Source organism: Lithobates pipiens, unplaced genomic scaffold (assembly GCF_037356315.1).
Source record: "Lithobates pipiens isolate NorthernLeopardFrog02 unplaced genomic scaffold, aLitPip1_a1.2 Scaffold_8, whole genome shotgun sequence".
NCBI lineage: Eukaryota > Metazoa > Chordata > Amphibia > Anura > Ranidae > Lithobates > Lithobates pipiens.
Genome location: NW_027507903.1, coordinates 383,176,872 through 383,202,299, shown reverse-complemented (window position 1 = coordinate 383,202,299; position 25,428 = coordinate 383,176,872). Strand labels below are relative to the sequence as shown.

General features: G+C 43.7%; 1 protein-coding gene across 6 annotated transcripts in view; it reads right to left on the bottom strand.

Annotated features, from left to right (window-relative positions):
• Positions 1-754: 754 nt before the first annotated feature.
• The window catches only part of LOC143964154 (electrogenic sodium bicarbonate cotransporter 1-like), a 1,025,456-nt gene continuing 1,000,782 nt past the window's right edge, over positions 755-25,428 (bottom strand). For all 6 annotated transcript variants that reach the window (XM_077473848.1, XM_077473849.1, XM_077473846.1 and 3 more), the window contains 2 exons: positions 21,442-21,525; positions 755-969 (listed from right to left, as the gene is read on the bottom strand). In XM_077473848.1, the coding sequence (XP_077329974.1) occupies positions 21,472-21,525 (54 nt within the window). In that variant the 3' untranslated portion in view covers positions 755-969; positions 21,442-21,471. The remainder of the gene's footprint in view (positions 970-21,441; positions 21,526-25,428) is intronic.

Here is a 25,428-nt window from a genome sequence, read left to right as displayed (position 1 = left end):
TTGAGCAACTTCAGGCCTCCGTGGGAACCCCAAACCCACAGCCTCGAGAACAATCAGTGGCTGCACCTATCGCAGCAGCCATGCATTCATTATTACTGCCAACTCGGTCACATTTCTCTGGGGACTACAAGGCCTGCAGGGGCTTCCTCAGCCAATGTACAATTGAGCTCCAGCCTCAAAACTTTCCGTCTGATCGGACTAAGGTAGCCTATATAATATCCTTATCCTCCTGTTGCCTACTGTGGGCTTGGTCGCAACCTTGAGCCAGTTGCAGCCCAGTCCATCCTCACCACTAGAGGCTCTGGTGAACACCTACTGGCTCTTAAACTCCATGCCCTAGGGAATCTTACGCTCTAACCCGCTCTAACCCCAGTGGGATCTGTGTTGGTGTTCCAGCGGCCCTGCCTTCTTTTACCACCGAGACTCCTGCAGCAGTCAGCCGCAGGGTCCACTACCTTGTGGTGCACTCCTGATCCCAACGGTGTGCATCTGTCACCTTTCTTTTTGGTTTTTTTGAATTTTAGAATTTTATCGAATTCCGAATTTCTAATTAAGATTTTCCTGAATTCTAATCGAATTTTTGAAAAAAAATGAAAAATGAAAACGAAAAAGAAATGAGAAAGAACAAATTTTTTTGGCAGTGCACATGTCTTGGTGACATCACAGAGCAATAATAGGTTTTCTATATAGCGAGAAAACTGCAAATAATTTCAGGACACAAAAAGGTACTATACAAACTAAAAAGACTGCTATTTATTTTTGAGGGGAAAATAATTCTGCTTTATTGGAAAATTAGGTTGTGATTCAACAAAATAGCATAATAAAAATAGGGCAAAAATACATTTTATATAAGTAATGAGTATTATCAGTAGCAGTAGGTTGTTCATGATAAATAATTTAACATTTTAAAGAAAAATGCATAAATATGCATTAAGAATGTCTGGCCCATTATTTGCCTCTTGGATCAATCTGAAAAGAAAGAAAGAACAAAAACATGAATACAGATAAATACAGTATATAAGCAAAATTAACTATCCAGAAAATGTAAAAAGAGGTAACATTTATTTCAATTTAAGTGAAACCTTTTGGCCTTTTGGGAGTATTTGTAGCCTGCTAAATCAGATAAGTACAGTTAATGAAGAAAAAAATAAAGGCAGACTAAATATGCTGTTATGAGAATAGAGAAGAAAGGTAAGAACAACAGCCAACAAAAGTAGGCAAAAGAGAATACAGTATATGCAATGTTATACAGCAGTTTTCTGTTTCTTTCATATAATAAAGTGTGTAAAATGTCAAAATCTTGACTTGGTTTTGGACAGAGTAGGGAATGGTTAGATCAGTTTTATTTTTTTCTGCGTCACATTAATGGCATTTCCCTTTACTTCCTATCCCAGAAACAAAGCATAATTTCCAAAGCTAGGGGCTATCCCACTTAGACAGTTGCAATCAAAAAATAATTGTAAGAGTATTCTTGGTAAAGTGACAACACAGAATTTTTGATATTCTCATCACTTTCAGTACCTGAAGGAATGGTCACTAGGGCTGTTACTTAGAATCTCCCTAGCAAAGATACAGACTGCAAAGAAAAAAAACATCTCTCTCACTATCTGCTAGCTGCCTGAGTGAGAGACAGTGTGAGAGAATCCTTCAAACAAGTCTTAATAAATCCACAACAGTACATGCTATCGAAACTGCGACTTCACCGTTAGAGATACACGGCCTTTGTGAACATATCGGTATAAAATGTATGTTCATAAACTTAAAAATGTGGGCATGTCAGCAATTTAAAAAAGAAGTTGGCTGTGCATGAAGCTGGGAAATGTGAAGAATTTTATACATCAAAACTTCCCCATCATATTGCCCCATCAAAATGGACCCCATCAACTCCACACAAAGCCGAGAGAACCAAGATGCAAGACTGTAAGACATTCAAACCTATCTGACTGCATCCGGCCTGCCCCCACTGACAGACGAACAGTGCTCTGCGCTGGAGGGCCCTATCATCACCACCGAGCTCATAACCACAGTGAACTCCTTGTTCACTCCGGGTTCACCAAGGCTTATTATAAACTCTTTCTACCCTTACTTTCCGAGCCCATGTGTAACTACTTTAACTCCATTGCGAATGACACTGCAATCCCTAGTGAAGCCCTGTTGGCCCATATATCTGTAATTCCCAAGGAAGGGAAAGACCCTACTATGCCCCAGAGCTACAGACCCATATCCCTTCTTAATGTGGACATAAAAATACTGGCCAAGATTCTCGTGACCAGACTGAAACACCTGATCCCACTAATTGTCCGCCCGGACCAAACAGGGTTTGTAAAAGGTAGAGAGGCTAGGGATAACTCTATCAGAGCAATCCACTTAATTCACTGGGAGCGTGCCTCCCCCGAATCTCCCCCCTACCTGATCCTGTCTACCGATGCAGAGAAAGCCTTTGATCGGGTGGACTGGACCTACCTACGTGCTGTGCTGGAAATGTTGGGCCTACGCACACACATGCTTACCTGGATTATGGCTCTGTACTCGGACCCGATTGCCCAAGTCGAATTAAACAGCTTCCTTTCCCCCAAATTCCCGATCAGAAATGGCACGAGAAAGTGGTGCCCCCTCTCGCCACTATTGTTGGCCCTGGTGCTGGAACCGTTTCTACGTATGGTCCGGGCGAACTCGGATATCAAGGTACTTACGGTGGGGCGTATGGAACATAAGCCCTCGGCTTATGCAGATGACATACTTTTCCACCTCACGGAACCCCTGATCTCCTTGCCTAACTTGATGAGGCAACTCCAACGCTTCGGGACACTTTCTAAGTCTAACACTAAAATTAATTATACAAAATCGGAGATATTACCTATCCAATTAACGCCTTCCCTGACTGACAGGTTGAGTATTGCCTTTCCATTTACATGGGCCAAAGCGTCCATAAAATACTTAGGTATACGGCTGACAGAGTTTGACACCCTATACGCCACTAACTTCCCCTCCCTACTAAAAGCTGTGAATAAAGACTTGGCCCTATGGACTAAGACAGCCTTCACTTGGATGGGCAGACTCAATATCATTAAAATGAACATTCTCCCACGCGTGCTGTTCTCTATGCAGATGCTACCTGTGGCCCTACCTAAGACCTTCTTTGCCCAGCTCTCCAGTCTAATATCAAATTTTGTTTGGAACAATAAGAGACCAAGAATTGCAATTAGATTGTTAAGTCGCCATAGAGACGCAGGGCAATAGTCCTCCAGAGAATACTGAACTGGCGCTTCCATACTCAATCCAAATTATGGGTCTCACTTGAAAAATATATGGCAGGGAGAAATTTGACCTATGCACTGTGGCTGGCATGGGAACACAGGGGTCTGTCCACCTTTACTTCCCCGCTGACGATCCAGACCCTGAGAACCTGGGACCGACTTAATGCCAAATTGACACTGGCGCCCCCTGTGTCCCCATTGGCCCCGCTGGGGGGTTACCTATGGTTCCCCCCGGGGGAACAGGCTGCCTCCTTCAGCCCCTGGGCAGATGATGGAGATGCTAGTTGTGGTAAATTAATGCAGAATGGCAAACTAATGTCCCTAGAAACTCTACGAGATCAGAGGGGGAGCTTCCCTATGGACTTCTGGCGGTATAGGCAACTTTACCATTTTTTTAAAACACAGGGAGACTCCATAGGGGATATCTCCTCCCTCACACCTTTTGAACGTTTCTTCATAGCTGAAGAACCAATACCACACATGGTCTCTGAACTCTACCAACTGCTTAACTCTGCATCCCCCCACAGTGAAGCTCGCTCACATCAGAGCCTGGGAAAGGGACTTGGAGATAACTTTCACCCCTGTCCAAATATCTTGCCTCTACCAACTTACCCAGTCCAGCTCGATTGATTCCAAGACACAAGAAATGAACTACAAGCTACTGATGCGCTGGTACTGTGTGCCGGCAGATTTAGCAAGGATATACCCATCCACGTCAGATCAATGTTGGCGGGGCTGTGGCCACAGGGGCACTCTTCTGCACATTTGGTGGGATTGCCCTGCGATCAGACCTTACTGGGAGGACATTAAATCTCTGATCAAAGAAATCACAGGCATAGATATTCCTCTGTCCCCAATTCACTTCCTTCTACCCATTCCTCCCATGCCAGTGAGCCAGTACAAGAAGAGTGTGCTGCCTCATTTGCTAAATGCAGCTAAGCGGCTGCTCCCTATTTTTTTGGAAGCGTCCAAAAATCCCAAATAAGGAGGAGTGGCGGCCCGCAGGGTGGGTGACATTCGGGAGGCAGAAGGGGGGATTGCCACTTGCAGGGGGGCTCATGACCGCTTTACCGCAATTTGGCAGCCCTGGATAGTGTATGTATCGAACCCTGGACACATTTCATCTAGTTTGGATGTGGCCCTCCTGGAACTGGCGGAGCCATCCCTAAGGGGACGCTCCCGGGGCTTACAGATGGGGACCAGGAGCTGAGGAGACCCCAACACTCAATTTATCATTTCATTAATCAGGGGTGGGGAGACGGGATGCTATTCTCTCTCTTCATTCACCCTCTTGATCATTCAACGTGTGGAGAGGTTGACGGGGCTCAGAGAGGAGGCGGAGTCAGATGAGAGGCTTTAGGTATGCTCTAAACCACTTTTTTTCCCTTCTTTTTCTCACTTAACTACTTTCTAATACTTTATGACTTGACTTGACTTTATGACTTGAATGCAATCCAAATACTAATAAATAATCCATAATTTATGACTTGAATTGAATCCAAAGATGTGCAGGTAGGTTAATTGGCTTCTGTACAAAATTGGTCCTAGCATATGAATGGGGACCTTGGATTGGGGGCTCCTTGAGGGTAGGGACCAATGTGAGTGTGCAATGTACAGGGATAGGGACAATTGTAGGCACTCACACAGGTTGAACTGGATAGACTGGTGTCTTTATTCAACTTAACTATGAAACTAACTATGAAACTATGAATGGATATGGCTGCCTACTGGCAGATGGTTGATATGTTGAGTACCAGGTGACGGGTGAGGAATGGAGGAATTGGGTGGCCCAACAAAAATTGGCGACCTGTACGCCATGGGACAACCTGACTTGAGAAGGGAAATGGCACTTTGGTGCCGCTATTACGCAGGACTGCCCCCCTTCCCCCGCGCACGGTCATCTAGGAAGCCGTCGGCCCCACGTGAATTACCTTGAACGTTAAAGCTGACCAAGCGTATCACGCATGAGAACCCCTTACAGGAAGACAGACCAGTCCTATACCACACGAAATAGACTGCAGAATGGGATTACTCAGCCCAACAATTGAGTTGACCTACCGTGCTGACCCGTCACCTGGTAAATACTTTCTCAAAAACCTAATCAGTACCAAGTTAATTTATGACTGTTGACTATTCATGTTCTTGTTCCCACTACAAGTGAAAAACAAAAAGAACAACTGGAGTATTACGTATCAGCATTACCTACAGCAAATGTTTATCCTCTCTGTTCATTTTAATTTTTTCTCATTCCTTTACTGTACATCAAGCTGTAATACCCTGTCTCCTATAAATAAAGATTGTTTAAAAAAAAAAAGGGGCCTCATAAAAACGGCCCCATCATATTGCCACCATCAAAACGGCCCCCATCAAATTTGCCCCATCAAAACAGCCCAATCATATTACCACAGTCATAACTGCTCCATCATGTTGCCACCATCAAATCTTCCACCATCAAAAGTGTCCCATTAAAATTGTCACCGTCAAAACTGCCCCATCAAAACTGCCCCACATCATAATGCTCCTTCAAAATTGCCCCATAATATTGCCACAGTCAAATCTGCCCCATAATATTGCCACCATGAATCTGCCCCATCAAATTACCACCTACAAAACTGCCCCATCATATTGCCCCCATCAAAACGGCCCCCATCAAAACTGCCCCATCATATTGTCCCATCAAAACTGATCCCATCAAATCTGCCCCCATCAAAACTGCCCCATCATATTGCCACAATCAAAACTGCCCAATTCATATGGCCCCTATCAAAACTGCCCCATTATATTGCCACCATCAAAACGTCCCCCATCAAAACTACCTCATCAAAACTGCCCCATCATATTCCTCTATTATAAATCAGTACATGGTGTCTGTACTCTCCCCCGGGCTCTGTAATCTGAGACGCTCCAGCCGCCTCCCCTTACTGCCCATAACTGTGTATAACTTTGGTAACCATGGAAGCAAAACAGACAACAAAAGCCTGGATGCCCTAAATTTAATGACATTTTCTGAAACAATCACTAAACGTAAACAGTTTTCCACAAAAACTGTAAAGCCGCGTACACACGGGCGGACTGTACGGCCTACTTAGTCCGTCATACAATCCGACGGACAGTCCGTCATACTTTCGAATGAACGGACTTGACCACACACACCACTTTTTGAGCAGACTAATACGGCGTACTAAGTCCGCCATACTATCCGCCCTACTTTTGAAATGAACGGACTCGCCCACACACGCGGAGGAAAGTCCGCTCATTTCGAGCGTGTCTCCAGGTAGGCGGGGCCCGCGAAGGAGACGTCGCTGACCCCGCCGCCTGGAATGGACTTAAAGGGGAACCCCAACGCCGAAAAAATCGGCGTGGGGGTCCCCCCCCCCAAGTCCACAACAGACCCTTGTCCGAGCACGCTACCCGGCCGGCTAGGACAGAAGAAGAACGGAAGGCGGCGACAGAAGACCGGGCCACCGCCTGTAAAAGAGCTATAAGAAGGCGCGGTGGACCGGCAGAAGAACCAAAGAGGGGGACAAGACCCCAGAAGTCGGGAGAAGAGGCCGGCGGCGAGGAAGAAAGCCGGACTCCTCCACTAGTAAAAGAGCTACAAGAAGATAGCGGAGGAGTCCGGCGAGAAGACCCCCGAAGACGGAAGACCCCCGGAGCTGTGCAATAAAGTATTTTATCTTGTGTGTTGTGTTTTTTTTTGTACTTTTATTTTACAGGTGAATGGGTAGGGGTACATTGTACCCCATACTCCTTCACATAGGGTGGGGGGCCGGTATCCGGGGGCCCTCTTATTAAAGGGGGCTCCCGGATTCCGATAAACCCCCCGCCCGCAGACCCCGACAACCAACGGCCAGGGTTGTCGGGAAGAGGCCCTTGTCCTCATCAACATGGGGACAAGGTGCTTTGGGGTGGGGGGGCTGCGCGGCCCCCCCTTCCCCAAGGCACCCCCCCATGTTGAGGGCACACGGCCTGGTACGGCTCAGGAGGGGGGGCGCTCGCTCGCCCCCCTTTCCTGGCCGGCCAGGTAGCGTGCTCGGACAAGGGTCTGTTGTGGACTTGGGGGGGACCCCCACGACGATTTTTGGGGGTCCCCTTTAAGTCTATACCAGGCGGCGGGGCCAGCGACGTCTCCTTCGCGGGCCCCGCCTACCTGGATACCTGCTCGAAATGAGCGGACTTTTCTCCGGGCGGGAAAAGTCCGCTCATTTCAAAAGTACGGCGGACTGGCACACACATGGGCGGATTGTCCGCCGAAATGCGAGTACGACGGACAGTATTACGGAAATTCCGAAATACTTAGTCCGCCAGACTGCACGCTGAAAAAGTCCGCTGAAGCCCACACACGAGCAGACTGTCCGCTGAAATGTGTTTCGGCGGACTAAGTAGGCCATACAATCCGCCCGTGTGTACGCGGCTTTAAAGATATCAAACTGAAAATTTAACCAGATAGCTGAATATGGCTGCCCCATCATATTCCTCTATTATAAATCAGTACATGGTGTGTCTGTACTCTCCCCAGGCTCTATAATCTGAGATGCTCCAGCCGCCTCCCCCCACGGCCGCCCATCACTGTGTATAAGAAGCTTTGGTAACCATGGAAACAAAACAGACAACGAAAGCCTGGAGAACATGCGTGGGAATGCTGAATAGCATCAAAACTGCCCCATCATATTGCCCCCATCAAAACTGCCCATCATATTTCTCTATTATAAATCAGTACATGGTGTGTCTGTGCTCTCCCCCACTGGCCATCACTCTGTATAAGAAGTGTTGGTAACCATGGAAACAAAACAGAGAACAAAAGCCTGGATGCCCTAAATTTTATGAAATGATCACTAAACTTAAACAGCTTTTTCACAAAAACTGTAAAAGATACCAAACTGAAAATGTATAGCCAGATAGCTGAATATTTTGTGAACATTTTAAAGTTTGTTTGGCATCTGTAGGTGAAAGTATGAAGGAGCTGAAACTTTTGGCAGCAGAAGAAGATTTTACAGATTTTAAGCATGCTCTCATTGACTTCAATGTTAAAAAAAAGTGTTAAAAAGCTTAATATTTTAAAAAGTATAAATAGTAGAAAAAAAGTTGAAGAGCAAACATCAGCTGAAAAAGCTGAACATTGTAAAACCTTAATGGCTTTAATAGCTGAAAGTATGCAGAAGTTACGCAGAGCCAAAAAAAGTATGGAATAATAATAAAAAGATGATGATGATGATGATGATGATTGATAAATAAAACGTATCACAATAGAGAGACTGCTAAAGCATTCCCACTAACTAGAAAATGCATTTGCTGGAGAAAATGTGTGGGAATGCTGAATAGCATAAAAACTGCCCCATCAAAACTGCTGCATCATATTGCCACCATCAATATTACCCCATCAGATTGCCCCCATCAAAACTGCCCCATCATATTCCTCTATTATAAATCAATACATTGTGTCTGTGCTCTCCCCCGAGCTCTGATCTGAGATGCTTCAGACCATGGAATCAAAACAGACAACAAAAGCCTGAAATGATCACTAAACTTTAACAGCTTTTTCACAAAAACTGTAAATTATTATTTTTTTAAATGATTTTTTTTCAAAAAATAGGATTTTTAAAACAGTTTACCTGTAAAAACCTTTTCTTTGATGTAAATCAGGGGACACAGAGCCATAGTAATAACTATGAGGGTTATATCAGCATATCAGGTGCTGGACACTGGCACACCCCTTAAGGTGTGAACTTCCCCATATAACCCCTCCCATCACTGGGAGTCCTCAGTTTTGTAACCAAGTAATCAAAGTGTATAAGAAGGGAGGGACCTCTGTGTCTCCTGATGTACATCAAAGAAAAGGATTTTGCAGGTAAGCCGTTTTAATAATCATATTTTCTTTTCTTGCATCAGGGGACACAGAGCCATAGTAATAACTATGTGGGATGTGCCATAGCAATGTCAACTGAAGGGGAGAGACTGAATCAAGGAAACAGGAGGCCAGAGGACTGCAGTGTATACTGTGCCCAAAGGCAATCTCCTCATGACCTTTTAATATCGTTTTGAAAAAAATTGGATAAACGTCTGAACCAAAGACCAATGTTGCGGTCTTACAGATCTGAGCCATAGAGGCCTGATGATGCACCACCCAAGAGGCACTAATCGCCCTGGATGAATGTGCTCTTAATATGAGAAGGAAGAATTTTCTTCTTTAAGCTGAAGCTTGATCAATCACTTGACAAATCCATTTGGAAAATAGTGGATCTTGACGCTGCCTGTCCATATCTTGGACCCTCTGGCAGTACAAACAAAACCTGTGTTTTTCGAACCTGAGCGGTCATATTTAAATACATTCTGCTCACTCTTATTGCATCAAGAGACTGTAGTGTTTTCTCTTCCGCAGGCTTCTGGGGAGAAAGAAGGAAGAATTATATCTTGGTTTAAATGAAAACCTGTTACCACTTTTGGTAAGAATTCAGGATGAGGACATCAAACCACCTCGTCCTTATGCATGATGAAATATGGCTCTTACAAGACAGAGCCATTAGTTCCAATACTCTTCTAGCAGAAGAAATGGCAAGCAAAAAAGATTCTTTCTTGTCAAAGAACGAAGAGAATTCCTCGTAGGGTGCAAATGGCTGATTTAACAAAGCCGTCAAGACCAATTTTAAATCCAAAGGATTTAAAGGTGCCTTGATAGGGGGAATAAACCATGTTACCCCCTGAATAAGCTACGCACCAAAAGTGGGAAGGAAGAGGCCGTAGAAAAAGACATCGACACGACCTGAATCTGGCTCTTGATAAAAGTCAAGGCCAGCTTCATTTCAGATCCCATATGCAGCAAACCTGCCTATTGACATACTTCCTGGGGTGCCAACCCCTGGATCCATACCAAGAAACCTGTGCCTTCCAGATTCTATAGTAAGTGATTCTGGAAGCCGGCTTCCTGGCATTAGTCAAAGTAGACACTACAGAAGGAGATCACTCATGATCTTTTATAGAGTGGGATTCAACAGTCAAACCTGTTAAACTCCTTGTCCGTAAAGTAGGATGAAATACCGGACCCTGTGCACGAAGGTCTGGCTATAATGGCAGAGTCCAAAGGACTTCAACTGCCCGCTTTATAATCTTGATAAATTAAGATTTTCTGGAACCCGCTGGGGCCACCAGAATCACCTCCTTCTGTTCCTGCTTAATCCTGCGGAGAAGGCGTGGAAGAGCTGGAGGAAATGCATAGATCAGTGAGAACTGATCCCCTGTGAAGACTAATGCGTCTGTTCCGCCTGCTAGCGGACCCCTTGTTTGACATAAAGTGTCAGGTCACCTGAAACCAGGTGACAGATCATTCAGTTCCCACAGAGGGGCAGCCCAAGCTAGCGCCTCGCCGGATGGGAGGGATATAATATATGCTACTTTCGCCCAATCTGACAGGAAGTTTTGGGACTGAAGTTCAAAATGAATTGTGCACTGGCTAAGGAACCCCCTGCAAGCCTGGGAGTCCCCAGAGAAACGGGCCGGAGCTGGTAGTTGTAATGAATGTGTGGCCGCGATAGGTGCCGCAGCAGATAGCGGTTGAGATTGTTGAACTGGGGGTCCTAATGAGGCCTGAACCTGTTCAAAACGGGATGCCAAATCCTGAAGAATCGCATCACCTGGGTCTGATGCGATTCCTGGGTCTCAAGTCTGCGAACTAAGGCCTGCAATGGATCATCTGCAGATAGCGGCACATCAGCTGGGTCCATGGCTGATCAAACTGTCAGGTCACCTGAGACCAGGTGACAGATGCACTCCGTAGGAGTCAGAAGTGCACCACTAGGAAGTGTACCTTAGGACTGACTGCTGCGGATTGTACCCAGGAAGATTCAAGACACAGGTCTACAGGATCACTAACGCAGATCCCAATGGGAGCTGGAGCATAGATTCCCCAGGGTGCGGAGTCTAAGAGCCAGCGGGTGATCACCAGAACCTCCAGTGGTGAGGATGGACTTCGCTGCAGTCTGGCTCCAGGTTGCGACCCCCTAGGGTCTCACAGCTTGCGCTCCCAGTAGACTACAGGAGAAGGAAGCAGCAGGCTGGAACGACAAGGATAGTAAGGGGATACAGCAGAGGTCAGAGCAACTAGCAGACAGGAACAACGGAGTACACGCCAAAGGTTCAGGGTCACAGCAGACAGGGATGGTCAGAGACATGCAAAAGGTCAAGGTCGCAAGCAGACAGGAATCATAGAGAACACGCCAAGGTCGGTAACAGAGACAAATGTAGAGCACACGGCAAGCAGGAACCAGGAAGCCAAACACACAATGGTACACAATGGTTGATCAGGACCGCTGGCTTGCAGTGCACAGGTTAATATAGGGTTAACTGATGGGGCCTGGGGTGGAGCCATGCTTAGAGGAGAGGTTATAAAAACCACCAGGTGGAAGTGGCTGGCCTCTCAGAACACATGACATAAAGTTGTCAACCTTATTAATGAATCTGGATGCGAATAGGTCCATGTCCGGAGTACCCCATCTGACATATTGCTAGGAAGATGTCGGGTGAAGAGATCATTCTCCCAGAAATAATTGTTGGCGTCTCAAGTAGTATAAATATTAAAATTGCCGATAGGCAAGGAGTGTTGTGTTCTGCCAAAGCTAGAAAATTATTCACCTCTTTTTGGGCTGCACGACTTCTCGTGCCTCCCCTGGTGAGCGATGTAAGCCACCTCAGTGGCTCTCAGACTGAATCCTTTCAGGACAGTCCCATAATCTGACCACCAAGATTCTATAGCAGCCTGAAGCTTCCAACAAAGTTGATAGGCAAGGTCCTCTAACCTGGACCATCTCCCCTGGACAGAATCTTCCTTCCTAGAAGGCTGGCATCTGTTGTTAACACCTTGCAGGATAAAGATTTTCCCTCCTGCTTGACAACAACCACCAATTTAGGCTCTGACCTATGTCGGGAGCCAAGTGTATTGGCAACAAACAAAGCCTGAATCTTCTTTATTCTAGACCAACAGGACATTGTCTTGAAGCAGTCTGAATAAAACTGCGCGTAAGGGACGGCCTTGAAGGAGGCCACCATTTCCCCTAAAAATCTCCTGCAGCCAAAATGAAGGAATTTTCCTTTCCTGATAAGTTGAATTAGTCCTACAATGGAACTGATTCTTGTCTGGGGTAAGAATACCTTCTTCTGTATGGTATCTATAACCAGCCCCCAAGTAACCTCCTTGATGGTTTTAAGGAGAATCTTCCTAGGCTGAGAATCCAACCTAGAGATTTCAGCTATCTACAGCTGAGATCAGAATCTGGTTTTAGACCTGAGACTGAATGATCTATTCAAAGTAGATCTTCTAATAGGCTAAGACTGCTATGCCTTGAGCCTTTAACCTGGCTAAAGGAGGTGCCAGAATCTTTCAGAACACTCGCAGTGCTGTGGCTAAGCCGAATGGCAGTGCCATGATTGATTTAAAAATAATTTTATATTTCAATCCGCAGAGATTCCTGGTAAGTGGGAAACTTTGGCACATGGAGATATACAACTCCCCTCCTTGCAGGATGGACACAGCCAATCGGCAGCACCCAAACAGGACCCAAACCCAGGACCCTTAGATCGAAAGCCGACTGGGCCATCCGGGCTCTTGAAACTCTAGATGTAACCTAGAGAAAAAAAAAATTGCAGAAATCACTCTGCTCTTAACATTGTTCCTGCCAGACTTTGAGAATTGCAGGACCTTTCCCCTCACTCAAACTGTGGGTGCTCTTTCATAAGAAGGCCTTAGCATTCTGCTTCAAGGGCTTTCTGCCCCAAGATCCTGGTGCTACCCCTGTTGAGACCGCCTAAAGGCAGATACCGCAGGCATTAGGAGAGGCTGCATGATTAAAGGAGAACTGTTTGAACCTCCTTTATTGGTAAAGAGAGCTTTACCCCTTTTGGATGTACTTATTCACTCTCAATAGTTGGAGCCCAGGAAGGGACACAGACTGGCTAAGGGTTTTCACCTGGTGCTTCGGCTGATCAATATCTCAGCCATGGACCTCTGCAAAAATGCACTAGTCCAAGTATAAGCCATAGGGCTTAAACGATCGAGTCCTTTATAGCATCTGTGAGACACAGTGCGTCAAATACACCAGCCCCTTGCCGGGCCTGCTGATCAGGCAGAACTTTCAGGTAACTCGCACCTGTTCCTTAACCCCTTGGAGTCCACATTCCAATGCATTGGCTTGACTCAAAATGTGCTCCATGACAATAGTGGAGCAGACGTTAAAGGGTTAATGGACTGAGCTACTCCAGAACGGCAAAAGACATCTTGTCTTTAAAAGGAAAATCCAACCTTAACTTGCTGGATCCTTTAACATCAATGCATTATCCGCTGGACATGTGAGACTCTGCTCTACTGAGCTGACTGCAGCATTAATAGCTGGAACCTCCCATGTTAAGATCATCTGAAAAGGAAAAATAAGTATCTTCCAATATTTGGGAAGATCTACCTGATCCCCAGCCTCCTGCACCTCAACAAAAGGGCCCAGAAGACTAGATGGGAATCTACTATGTTTAGTCCTACTATGGAGAGACATCATGGCAATAATCTTTTAAATGGTAGAAGAAAAACCTGTGTGTCTAAAATACACAGGGACAGAAGTGTTAAAACCTTGATGGCTTCATCTGACTGGCTGTATTTTTCTTTTTACCTCTCAGGGAAGAAGACATTCTTTTGGAAGGGTTTTTAGTTTGCTCTATACCATTAACCCCTTAGAATCTTTAGAGGGGTTCCTGGTCCCTTTGTCACTCATAGCTTACAGTACAAAGCAGAGGCCGTACCAGCAAAAGAATGTTTCACTTGCTAGACTATAGTACAGTACAAAAACTGCTATTAATTCTAGCTATACAGTACAATGTTGCCAAAAGGAAAATGCCTGTCACCAAACCTGACCAGCAACCACTCTCCTCTGTCCCTCCACCGCCAGGCAGTAGCTTCTCTTGCAGAGCTCTAACTACTTCCTACACGTGTGGCTGGCATCTGATGCTGTTTAGCCATGCCCCCATGTGAAAATAACCCCCTTCCTGTTTCAAACAGGGAAGCGAATCTCCCGCATGAGCACTGGCATCATGGCGGGCGGGTAAATTGGCGAGCGGCCGCGACTTGCCCAAATTTTTTTTCGTTTTTTAAAGAAAGAGGCAGCTGGCTGGCATTCAAATAGATCGCCAATCTGGGGGCCCAGGAAGGGATCAGACCCCCCTTTATACCTGAGGGTCTGAGCTGGCTTGAACGGAGAGGAGAGTGGAGATTCTGCTGTTTCCAGCGTCAGAATGGTGAGTGCTCAATACAGCCTCCAGTGGTGACACATAGACATGACAACACAATACATGGAAGGAGAGATTATCTCCCCTACCTTTCCTTGCAGCAGTGTTTGTCAGAGAAAAAAAAAACAACAATCTTCACCCTTCACTGTAGGCTCTGAGACCTTGAAAGGAAACCTTCAGGAACAGGGGTACACTCAGGTAATCCCGCAATCCTGGACCTGCGAGAAGACCCTGCCAGTAAACTTTTAGTGGCCTTACTACCAAAAAGTACTGGATCCCAGGGCCCAGCTTTAAAAGCATTCACAAGCAAAACCTTGTGTCTTTGGATGACGAGGCCTGGGTACCATTCATTTAGTCCATTATGGAGACATCAGAATGGATCCGGTCAGGATGGCTGGCTCTCATCAAAGGATTACTGCCCGTAATATCCTTACACGTGCCCAACACCAAGGCACTGGTGAAAAAACTGAGGGCTCCCAGTAATGGGAGGGGTTATATGGGGGAAGTTCAAGCCTTAAGGGGCGTGCCAGTGTCCAGCACCTGATATGCCGATATAACCCACATAGTTATTACTATGGCTCTGAGTCCCCTGATGTAAGAAAATAAATTATATATATTTTTTCAAAAATCATCCTTTTTTCAAAAAAAATGTTTTTTTCAAATAATGATTTTTTTCAAAAAATATTATGATTTTTTTTCAAAAAATATTATGATTTTTTTCAAAAAATATTATGATTTTTTTCAAAAAATATTATGATTTTTTTCAAAAAATATTATTTTTTTCAAAAAATATTATTTTTTTTTTCAATTTTTTTTTAAATTATTTAATTTTTTCGTGGGGTGGTCACAATGTTTTGGCTGATAATGGGGTGGTCATAAATTATTTGGCTGCCCCATCATATTCCTCTATTATAAATCAGTACATGGGGTGTCTGTGCTCTCCCCTGGGCTCTGTAATCTGAAATGCTCCAGCCGCCTCCCCCCACTACCCATCACTGTGTATAAGAAGCTTTGTTAACCATGGAAACAGTACAGACAACAAATGCCTGGATGCACTAAATTTAATGACATTTTCTGAAATGATCACTAAACTTAAACAGCTTCTTCACAAAAACTGTAAAAGATATCAACCTGAAAATATATAGCCAGATAGCTGAATACTTTGTGAACATTTTAAAGTTTGTTTGGCATCTGTAGGTTAAAGTTGAATGGCTTTAATAGCTGAAAGTATGCAGAAGTTACGCAGAGCCAAAAAACGTATGGAATAATAATAAAAAGATGAAAATGATGATGATGATTATTAATAAATAAAAAAACGAATAACAATAGTGGGACTGCTAAAGTAGTCCCACTAAATAAAAAAATGAACAATAATAGTGGGACTACTAAAGCACTAACTAGAAAATGCATTTCCTGGAGAAAATGCGTGGAAATGCTGAATAGCATCAAAATTGCCCCATCATATTCCTCTATTATAAATCAGTACATGGTGTCTGTGCTCTCCCCCACTGCCCATCATTGTATATAAGAAGCATTGGTAACCATGGAAACAAAACAGACAGCAAAAGCCTGGATGCCTTAAATTTAATTACATTTTCTGAAATGATCACTAAACTTAAACAGCTTTTTCACAAAAACTGTAAAAGATATCAAACTGAAAAGATATAGCCAGCAGAATATTTTGTGAACATTTTAACCACCTCCCGCCCGCCCTATAGCCGAATGACCGCCGTAGAGCAGGCGGGTTCCTTCGATCGGTCGTCCCTGGACGTACTTGTGTTTACTTCCGCAATGCGCGCCGCCGGGGGCGCGCATCGCGGAAGTTTTGTATTCGCTGTGTCTCCCGGAGACAGGCAAACGTAGATCGCCGTGAACGGCCAATCAAAGCAGCCGTTCACAGCGCGATCGCAGCTGCCAATGGGAGATGATCTCAAATGTAAACATATGAGATCATCTCCCATTGCCGTGTCTCTCCCTCCTCACACAGAGACAGCGTGTGAGGAGAGAGAGGATCTGTGAGTCATAAATTGTATACTGTGACTAACACTGTCAGCCCCAGTGCCAGTGCCACCTGCCAGCCCAGTGCCACCTGCCAGTGCCACCTGCCAGCGCCACCTGCCAGCCCCAGTGCCGCCAGTGCCAGTGCCACCTGCTAGCGCCAGTGCTGTCAGCCCCAGTGCCGCCAGTGCCACCTGCCAGCCCCAGTGCCGTCAGCCCCAGTGCCACCTGCCAGCGCCAGTGCCATCCGTCAGCCCCAGTGCCGTCAGCCCCAGTGCCGTCAGTGCCGCCAGCACCAGTGCCACATGCCAGTGCCACCTGCCAGTGCCATCTGCCAGCCGCAGTGCCATCTGCCAGCCCCATTTGCCAGAGCAATTAGCCAGAGCAAATAGCCAGCACCATCTGCCAGTGCCATCTGCCAGTGCCAGCCCCAGCGACATCTGTCAGCCCCATCTGTCAGCCCCATCTGCCTCCAGTGCCATCTGCCTCCAGTGCCATTTGTCAGTGCCACGTGTTGTCAGTGCCACGTGGGGTCACTTTGTGGGCATTTCCATTGTCCTGGTGCTCCAGGGCCTTCAAAAATGTAATAGGTGGTTGAGAAATGAAATGTGTAATTTATGCTCCTAGAACGCCTGATGGTGCTATTTTAATATTGGGCCTCTGTATGTGGCCAGGCTGTGTAAAAGTCTCACACATTTGGTATCGTAATACTCAGGAGTAGCAGAACGTATTTTGGGGTGTCATTTGTGGTATACACATGCCATGTGAGAGAAATAACCTATTACATTGAAAATTTTGTGAGAAAAAAAAAAAAAAAATCTTCATTTTGCAAAGAATTGTGGGAAAAAGATGACAACATCAAAAACCTCACCATGCATCTTAGTAAATACCTTGGAATGTCTACTTTCAAAAAAGGGGTCATTTGGGGGGTATTTGTACTTTCCTGACTTGTTTGGGTCGCAAGAAATGAGATAGGCCACCAGTACATCAGGTGTGATCAATTTTTTATGATTCGCACCACAGCTTGTAGACTCTCTAACTTTCACAAAGACCAAATAATATCCCCAATTTGGGTTATTTTTACCAAAGATATGTAGCAGTATAAATTGTGGCCAAAATTTATGAAAAAAAAATTATAATTTGCAAAATTTTATCACAGAAACAAAGAAATATGCGTTTTTTTTCAAAATTTTCGGCCTTTTTTCATTTATAGCGCAAAAAATAAAAACCCCAGAGGTGATAAAATACCACCAAAAGAAAGCTCTATTTGTGGGAAAAAAAGGACACAAAATTCATTTGGGTACAGTGTTGCATGACTGAGTAATTGTCATTCAAAGTGTGAGAGCACCAAAAGCTGAAAATTGGTCTGGTCAGGAAGGGTGTTTAAGTGCCCAGTAAGCAAGTGGTTAAAAAAAGAGCTGAAACTTTTGGCAGCGGAAGAACATTTTAAGGATTTTAAGCATGCTCTCATTGACTTCAATGTTAACAAAAAGTGTTAAAAAGCTTAATATTTTAAAAAGTATAAATAGTAGAACAAAAGTCGAATAAGCTGAAAGAGCTGAACATTTTAAAAGTTGAATGGCTTTAATAGCTGAAAGTATGCAGAAGTTACGCAGAGCCAAAAAAAGTATGGAATAATAATAAAAAGATGATGATGATGATTTATAAATAAAACGTATATAACAATAGAGAGACTGCTAAAGCATTCCCACTAACTAGAAAATACATTTGCTGGAGAAAATGTGTGGGAATGCTGAATAGCATAAAAACTGCCCCATCAAAACTGCTGCATCATATTGCCCCCCTCAAAACTGCCCCATCATATTGCCACCATCAAAACTGCCCCATCATATTCCTCTATTATAAATCAGTACATTGTGTGTCTGTGCTGTCCCCCGAGCTCTGTAATCTGAGATGCTTCAGACCATGGAATCAAAACAGACAACAAAAACCTGAAATGATCACTAAACTTTAACAGCTTTTTCACAAAAACTGTAAATTATTATTTTTTTAAATGTTTTTTTTTTTTAAAAATAGGATTTTTAAAACGGTTTACCTGTAAAAACCTTTTCTTTGATGTAAATCAGGGGACACAGAGCCATAGTAATAACTATGCGGGTTATGCAGAAGTTACAGTAAAGCATTCCCACTAAAAAATAAAAAAGCGAATATCAATAGTGGGACTGCTGAAGCAAACCCACTAATGAAAGCTGCCATCATTGTTTGCTTCTGTAAAGTGTACATTTTCGGATAGTTGGGATATCTTGGTAAGTTAAGAATCATTCTTTTTGTGTTTTTTTAAATATATGTTTGTAGCATTAAAGTCCATCCCATTACTACTTAATGTATAATATCTGCACCAATTTTAACCACTTAATAACCGCCCTATAGCCAAATGACGGCTACAGGGCGGTTTCTTATCTCTGGGAGGCCGTCATATGACGTCCTCCCAGAATTCCGCTCTCGCGCGCCCCCTGGGGCACGCACTCGAGAGCATCCGTGACCCCGGCGCATCACGGATCATGGTAAACGGCCGCTCATAGCGGCCGTTTACCACTTGATCACTACGTCAAATGACGGAGTGATCACTTGTAAACAAACCTCTCTCCCCCCTCTCTGTACCGATCGGAACAGCGGAGGGGTAAGAGATCGGTGTCAGCAGCGATGTGGGCTGCATCTGCAGTGCCCACATCGCTGCTCACCGAAAATTAACCCCTCAATTCCCTGCAAATACTCTGCACTACCCTGCCATTACCCTGCATTACTCTGCAATACCCTGCATTACTCTGCAATACCCTGCAATACCCTGCAATACCCTGCAATACTCTGCAATACCCTGCAACACTCTGCATTACTCTGCATTACTCTGCATTACCCTTCAACGCTCTGCAACACCCGCCAATACCCTGCCACACTCTGCAATGCTCTGCAACACTCTACAATGCTCTGCAACACCCACCAATACCCTGCAACACTCTGCAATGCTCTGCAACATCCGCCAATACCGTGCAACACTCTGCAATGCTCTGCAACACCCTCCAATATCCTGCAATGCTCTGCAACGCCATACTCTGAGATACCCAGCCATACTCTGAGATACCCAGCCATAGACACCCCCCCCCGCCGCCCTCCGGTGCTTCTACCGACTCGCCAATACGATCAAATCCAGAATCTTTTTTTTTTTTTTTCAGGCTTCCCAGCTTAGAGATGAGATGCGGGGTCTTATTGACCCCATATCTCACTGTAAAGAGGACCTGTCATGCCATATTCCTATTACAAGGGATGTTTACATTCCTTGTAATAGGAATAAAAGTGATCAAAAAATTTATTTTTGGGGAAAAAAATGTCAAACTAAAATAAATAAAGTAAAATGAACAATACATTTTTTTTTTTTTTTTAAAGCGCCCCTGTCCCCATGTGCTCGCATGCAGAAGCGAACGCATACGTAAGTCCCGCCCACATATGAAAACGGTGTTCAAACCACACATGTGAGGTATCGCTGCGAACGTTAGAGCGAGAGCAATAATTCTAGCCCTAGACCTCCTCTGTAACTCAAAACATATAACCAGTAAAAAAAAATTAAATCGTCGCCTATGGGGATTTTTAAGTAGCGATGTTTGGCGCCATTCCACGAGCCTGTGCAATTTTGAAGAGTGACATGTTAGGTATCTATTTACTCGGTGTAACTTCATCTTTCACATTATGCAAAAATTGGGCTAACTTTACTGTGGTTTTTTTTTTTAAGCACAAAACTTTTTTAAAAAAAAAAAAAGCATTCGAAAAATTGTTGCGCAAATACCGTGCGAGATAAAAAGTTGCAACGACCACCATTGTATTCTCCAGGGTGTTTGCTAAAAAAACATATATAATGTTTTGGGATTCTATGTAATTTTCTAGCAAATAAATGATGATTTTTACATGTAGGAGAGAAATGTCAGAATTGTCCTGGGTGCTCCAGAATGCCTGATGGCTCTCCATGCATGTTGGGCCTCTGTATGTGGCCACACTGTGTAAAAGTCTCACACATGTGGTATCACCGTACTCGGGAGTAATAGCAGAATGTGTTTTGGGGTGTAATTTGTGGTATGCATATGCTGTGTGAGAAATAAACTGATAATATGACAATTTTGTGAAAAAAAAAAAAAAAAAGTAAAAAAAATCTTGATTTTTGAAAAGAATTGTGGGAAAAAATGACAACTTCAAAAAACTCATCATGCCTCTTACTAAATACCTTGGAATGTCTTCTTTCCAAAAAGGGGTCATTTGGGGGGTATTTGTACTTTTCTGGCATGTTAGGGTCTCAAGAATTGAAATAGGCCGTCAGTACTTCAGGTGTGATCAATTTTCAGATATTGGCACCATAGCTTGTGGACTCTATAACTTTCACAAAGACCAAATAATATCCACCAATTTGTACTTATTTTTACCAAAGATATGTAGTGGTATAAATTTTGTCCAAAATTTATGAAGAAAAAATTACTAATCTGCTAAATTTTATAACAGAAACGAAGAAAAATTAATGTTTTTACAGAATTTTCTGTATTTTTTCTTTTATAGCACAAAAAATAAAAAACCCAGCGGTGATTAAATACCACCAAAAGAGAGCTCCATTTGTGTGAAAAAAAGGACAAAAATTTCATATAGGTCCAGTGTTGCATGACTGAGTAATTGTCATTCAAAATGTGAGAGCACCGAAAGCTGAAAATTGGTCTGGTTATTAAGGGTGTTTAAGTGCCCAGTGGTCAAGTGGTTAAATATATGAAATTATTAATGAAACATTTGCAAAATATAACATCTCTGATTTTGCTGGAAAATAATTCAACTAAAGAATATAATATTTGAAAAGCACCATACACAGATAAAATGTTATGTATCTAAATATACACACAAAAAAATTACTTATTTGACACATGAGGCACCATCTTACCAAAGAAAAATTTGGTTCCCATCCTTTATTCTAATTTACTGAAATGTTGATTTCTGGTCCTTTTTCTTGGTACTTTAGCTCATACTATAATGAAACAGAAGAAGCATTTTGTGAAAACTGACAAAGACATATAACAGACTTTAAAAAATGTATGTAACACAAACATATAATAGACTTTAAAAAATTGATGCAACCCCTTTCAAAAATCACTTGCTTGTCTTTAGAGTTTCAACATATAAACCTAAAATAAAATTAAATGATTCATAATATTTATTACTGTAATACCTATATCTTCTTGGGTTTTACAAAGTACGTTTGTGTGGGTGTGCGGAACCCACCTTGTATATACTGTAGAGCAGGGGTAGGGAACCTTTTTGGCTGAGATAGCCATGAACGCCACATATTTTAAAATGTAATTCCGCGAGAGCCATACAATATGTTTAAAACTATTTTTTTTTTATCGATTAATGAACTAATTTCAATTATAACTGTAACATCCACATCTCCCCTATGATTGTCTGCTTGCTTACCACTACACAGGCAGGCAGATCCACGAGCAGTTGAGGCGGGTGATGATGACGTCAGTGCGCCGCTCACCTTAACTGCCGCTGGGTGTACCAAGATGGCCGCAGCTCCGGAGCTATGCCGAAGCTGTGGCCTTTCCTATGGGCTCAATCCACGGATCGCCACACCACGCAATCAGAATGAGAGGTGAGAGCCAGATGCAGCCATCAAAAGAGCCACATCTGGCTCAAGAGTCATAGGTTCCCTACCCCTGCTGTAGAGAGTAGTCAGCTGATCTGAGAGTTTGTGTGAGCTGTTTTGCTAGCAGTGAGGAAGAGACCTAGCATGCTGTCTGAAAGGCTCCACAATGGACTGAGACTGGCTGGGTAAGCTGGCCTGTAAAAGGGACTTTATAGCTCTGGCTAGAGCATTAGAGTCAAGTGGGCATTAGGCTGGATTCACACCTGTGCAGTTTTAGTGCTTTTTGCATTTTGCAGATTTGCACTACAGTCCATTTAACATGGTTTCCTATGGAACACGTTCTGTAGAGAAAATCTGCAAAATGCAAAAAGCACAAAAAATGCATAGGTGTGAATCCAGCCTTATGCGCGTACACACCAGAGTCCGCGATTTCTGGCCTGGACCTACTGACTGTCAGAAACCATGAAATCAGACTGAGACAGAAGTACAGTTAAATCACACTTGTTTAATAATAAAAGTAAATAGAACAAACGTAGTCAAAACATAGCCAGAGTTCAGGAATGGGAACAGATAGACAAGCCAAATGTCAGGGAGTTGGAGATGAGTGCAGTAAAACAGCAAGCAGGATCTGGAGCCAGAAGGGATGTCAGCCAAGCAAGTCTTTTAACAGGAATGCAGGAGCTAGTCTTTGTGATGTTGACTAAGGCAGAGAAAGAGATCCACTGGGCTAAATGGCTTAACTAGGCAGGACTGACGAGCAGGATATCATCAACAGCTGAGTAACTGTGGAGAAATCGGAGCTGGCAATTAGCCGACAGCTGAGCGACCAGCTCTGAGAAGGACAGTATCCCCTCCTCAATGACCCCTACCCCTTGGAGGACCACCAGGCTTGAGAGGAAAACGCCTATGGAAATCACAGAGGAGGACAGGGGCATGTAATCTGAGGATGAGACTCAAGAGCGTTCCTCTGGACCTTACCCATACCTCTACCCCTGTATGCGCCCATGGAACCTACAGTCAACAATGTACTGTACCTCATACTCCTCATGGTTCTCAACCTGTACAGGGTGAGGATGTGGCACCAAGGTGGTAAAGTGGTTGCAGAGCAAAGGTTTTAATAAGGATGAAATACATTTGAAATACGCATATTAGAAGGAAGGTCTAAGGAAGGTCTAATGCATAAGCCACTGGGTTAATCCTGAGAAAAATACGGAAAGGCCCAATAAACTGGGATGCAAACTTCAGTGAGGGAACACTAAGTCGGAGGTTGCGGAATGACAGCCAGACGCTGTCTCCAACCTGGTAGGAAGGCGCAGGCAGGCGTCAGCATGGAGTCTGTACCTATCATTAGCATGTCGCAAAGCCTCCTGGACTTGTGACTAAGTTGAATGAAGACCCTCCTGGGACTTGGAAAATATGAGGATCTGGATATGATATCCAGATAAACCACCACACATAACTGCAACAAATCTCAGAGGACATTGTTAATGAATTCCTGGAAACCTGCTGGGGTGTTATAACGGCCAAAAGGCATTACGAGGTACTCATAATGGCCTGTTCTTGTATTAAACACAGTTTTCCACTCATCGCCCTCTTTAATCATCACAAGATTGTATGCTCCTCTCAAATCAAGCTTCATGAAAACCATTGCTCCCTTGAGGTGGTCAAATAACTTAGTAATAATCGGATAGGCATTTTCTTTTTTTTTTTATTCCGTATTTCTTATTAATTCTTCTTTTCAATGACGCAAATTCAACTTACACATACATACATTTCTAGATACAGTTACAAACACATACTTTATCTTGCCATAATCTCCCAATAAAAAAAAAGTCCCCCCCCCCCAAAGCAAAGACAAATTTTCTCTACTCCCCCCCCCAAAAAAAAACTCTCTCCCCCCCTTTATCCCCTAACCACATAGGGATGATCATCTCACAGGGTCACATAGCACCAACCAATCTTTCCAGATGGCTTTGATTTTATTTTATTTTTTTTCCTATCTAAATAAATGAATTTCTCCTTTACTATAACTTCTCCTGTGTTCCCCATTCCACCACTGTTGGAGGATATATAGAGATCCATTTCTGGGCTATTTCCATGCCTGAAACAGGCATCTCGTTATCACACTATAAGTATTTGCTGATATATTAAATTTCTTCATTATATTTAACAGGCATATTCTCAGATCTACTACTAATATTATGTCCAGTATATCATTTAAATTTTTAATTATATCCTCCCAATATCATTGGAGTTTGGGACACCTCCAGAGTAGGGATGAGCCAAACACCCCCCCGCACCAGAGCCTTCGAACAGACCGAAAATTTGTATGAACTTTAGAACCCCGTTAAAGTCTATGGGACTCGAACATTTAAAACCAAAGTGATAATTTTAAAGGCTAATATGCAAGATATTGTCCTAAAAAGGATTTGGGGACTCGGCTCCTACCCCAGGGGACATGGATCAATGCCCAAAATTTTTTTTAAGAACGCCTGTTTTTTTTGGGAGCACTTATTTTAATGATGATTAACCTTCCTAGCGGTAATCCCGAGTCTGGCTCGGGTTGGTATTTTCATTACAGGAGCGGTAACCCCGAGCCAGACTCGGGATCGCACCGCTCGATGCAGGGGAGGACACAGGGAGAGTTACTCACCTTGTCCCCTGGATACAGCGATGTCCGCCGCGCTGTGTGATCGAGCTGTCCTGCGCTCGATTCACAGTGCCGAATGCCGCCGAGCTCCGTTCCCTGCGACGTTACAGCGCACGGGAGCGAAGAACGGCGGCAAATTCAAAATAGTAAAAACACACAAAACACACACAGCACTGTAATCTTACAGATTACAGTGCTGTATTAAAAAATACACACCCCCTTTGTCCCTAGTGGTCTGTGCAATGCCCTGCATGCACTTTTATATTATAAATACTGTTTTTTCTGCCTGGAATTTGGAGATTGTCCATAGCAACCAAAACATGTCCCTTTTTCAGTTTTTTTTGGATTTGATTACATTATTGAATAATTTTTATTATTCTTTATTATATTATAAACTTTATCATACCCGGGATGTCCGCTAGACTCTGGTTTGAAGAGATTTCAGAGCGTTATTCCTAAGAATTACAGGACTACAAAATAAAAGCCAAATTTCCATGCAAAATAATTGTACCGCTTTCAGCACCTTATTCCAGACTGAATCATACCGCCAGGGAGGTTAAAGTGAAAACAAGTGAAATATTCCTTTTAAATATCGTGCCTGGGCGGTGTCTACAGTATGCCTGTGAAGTGGC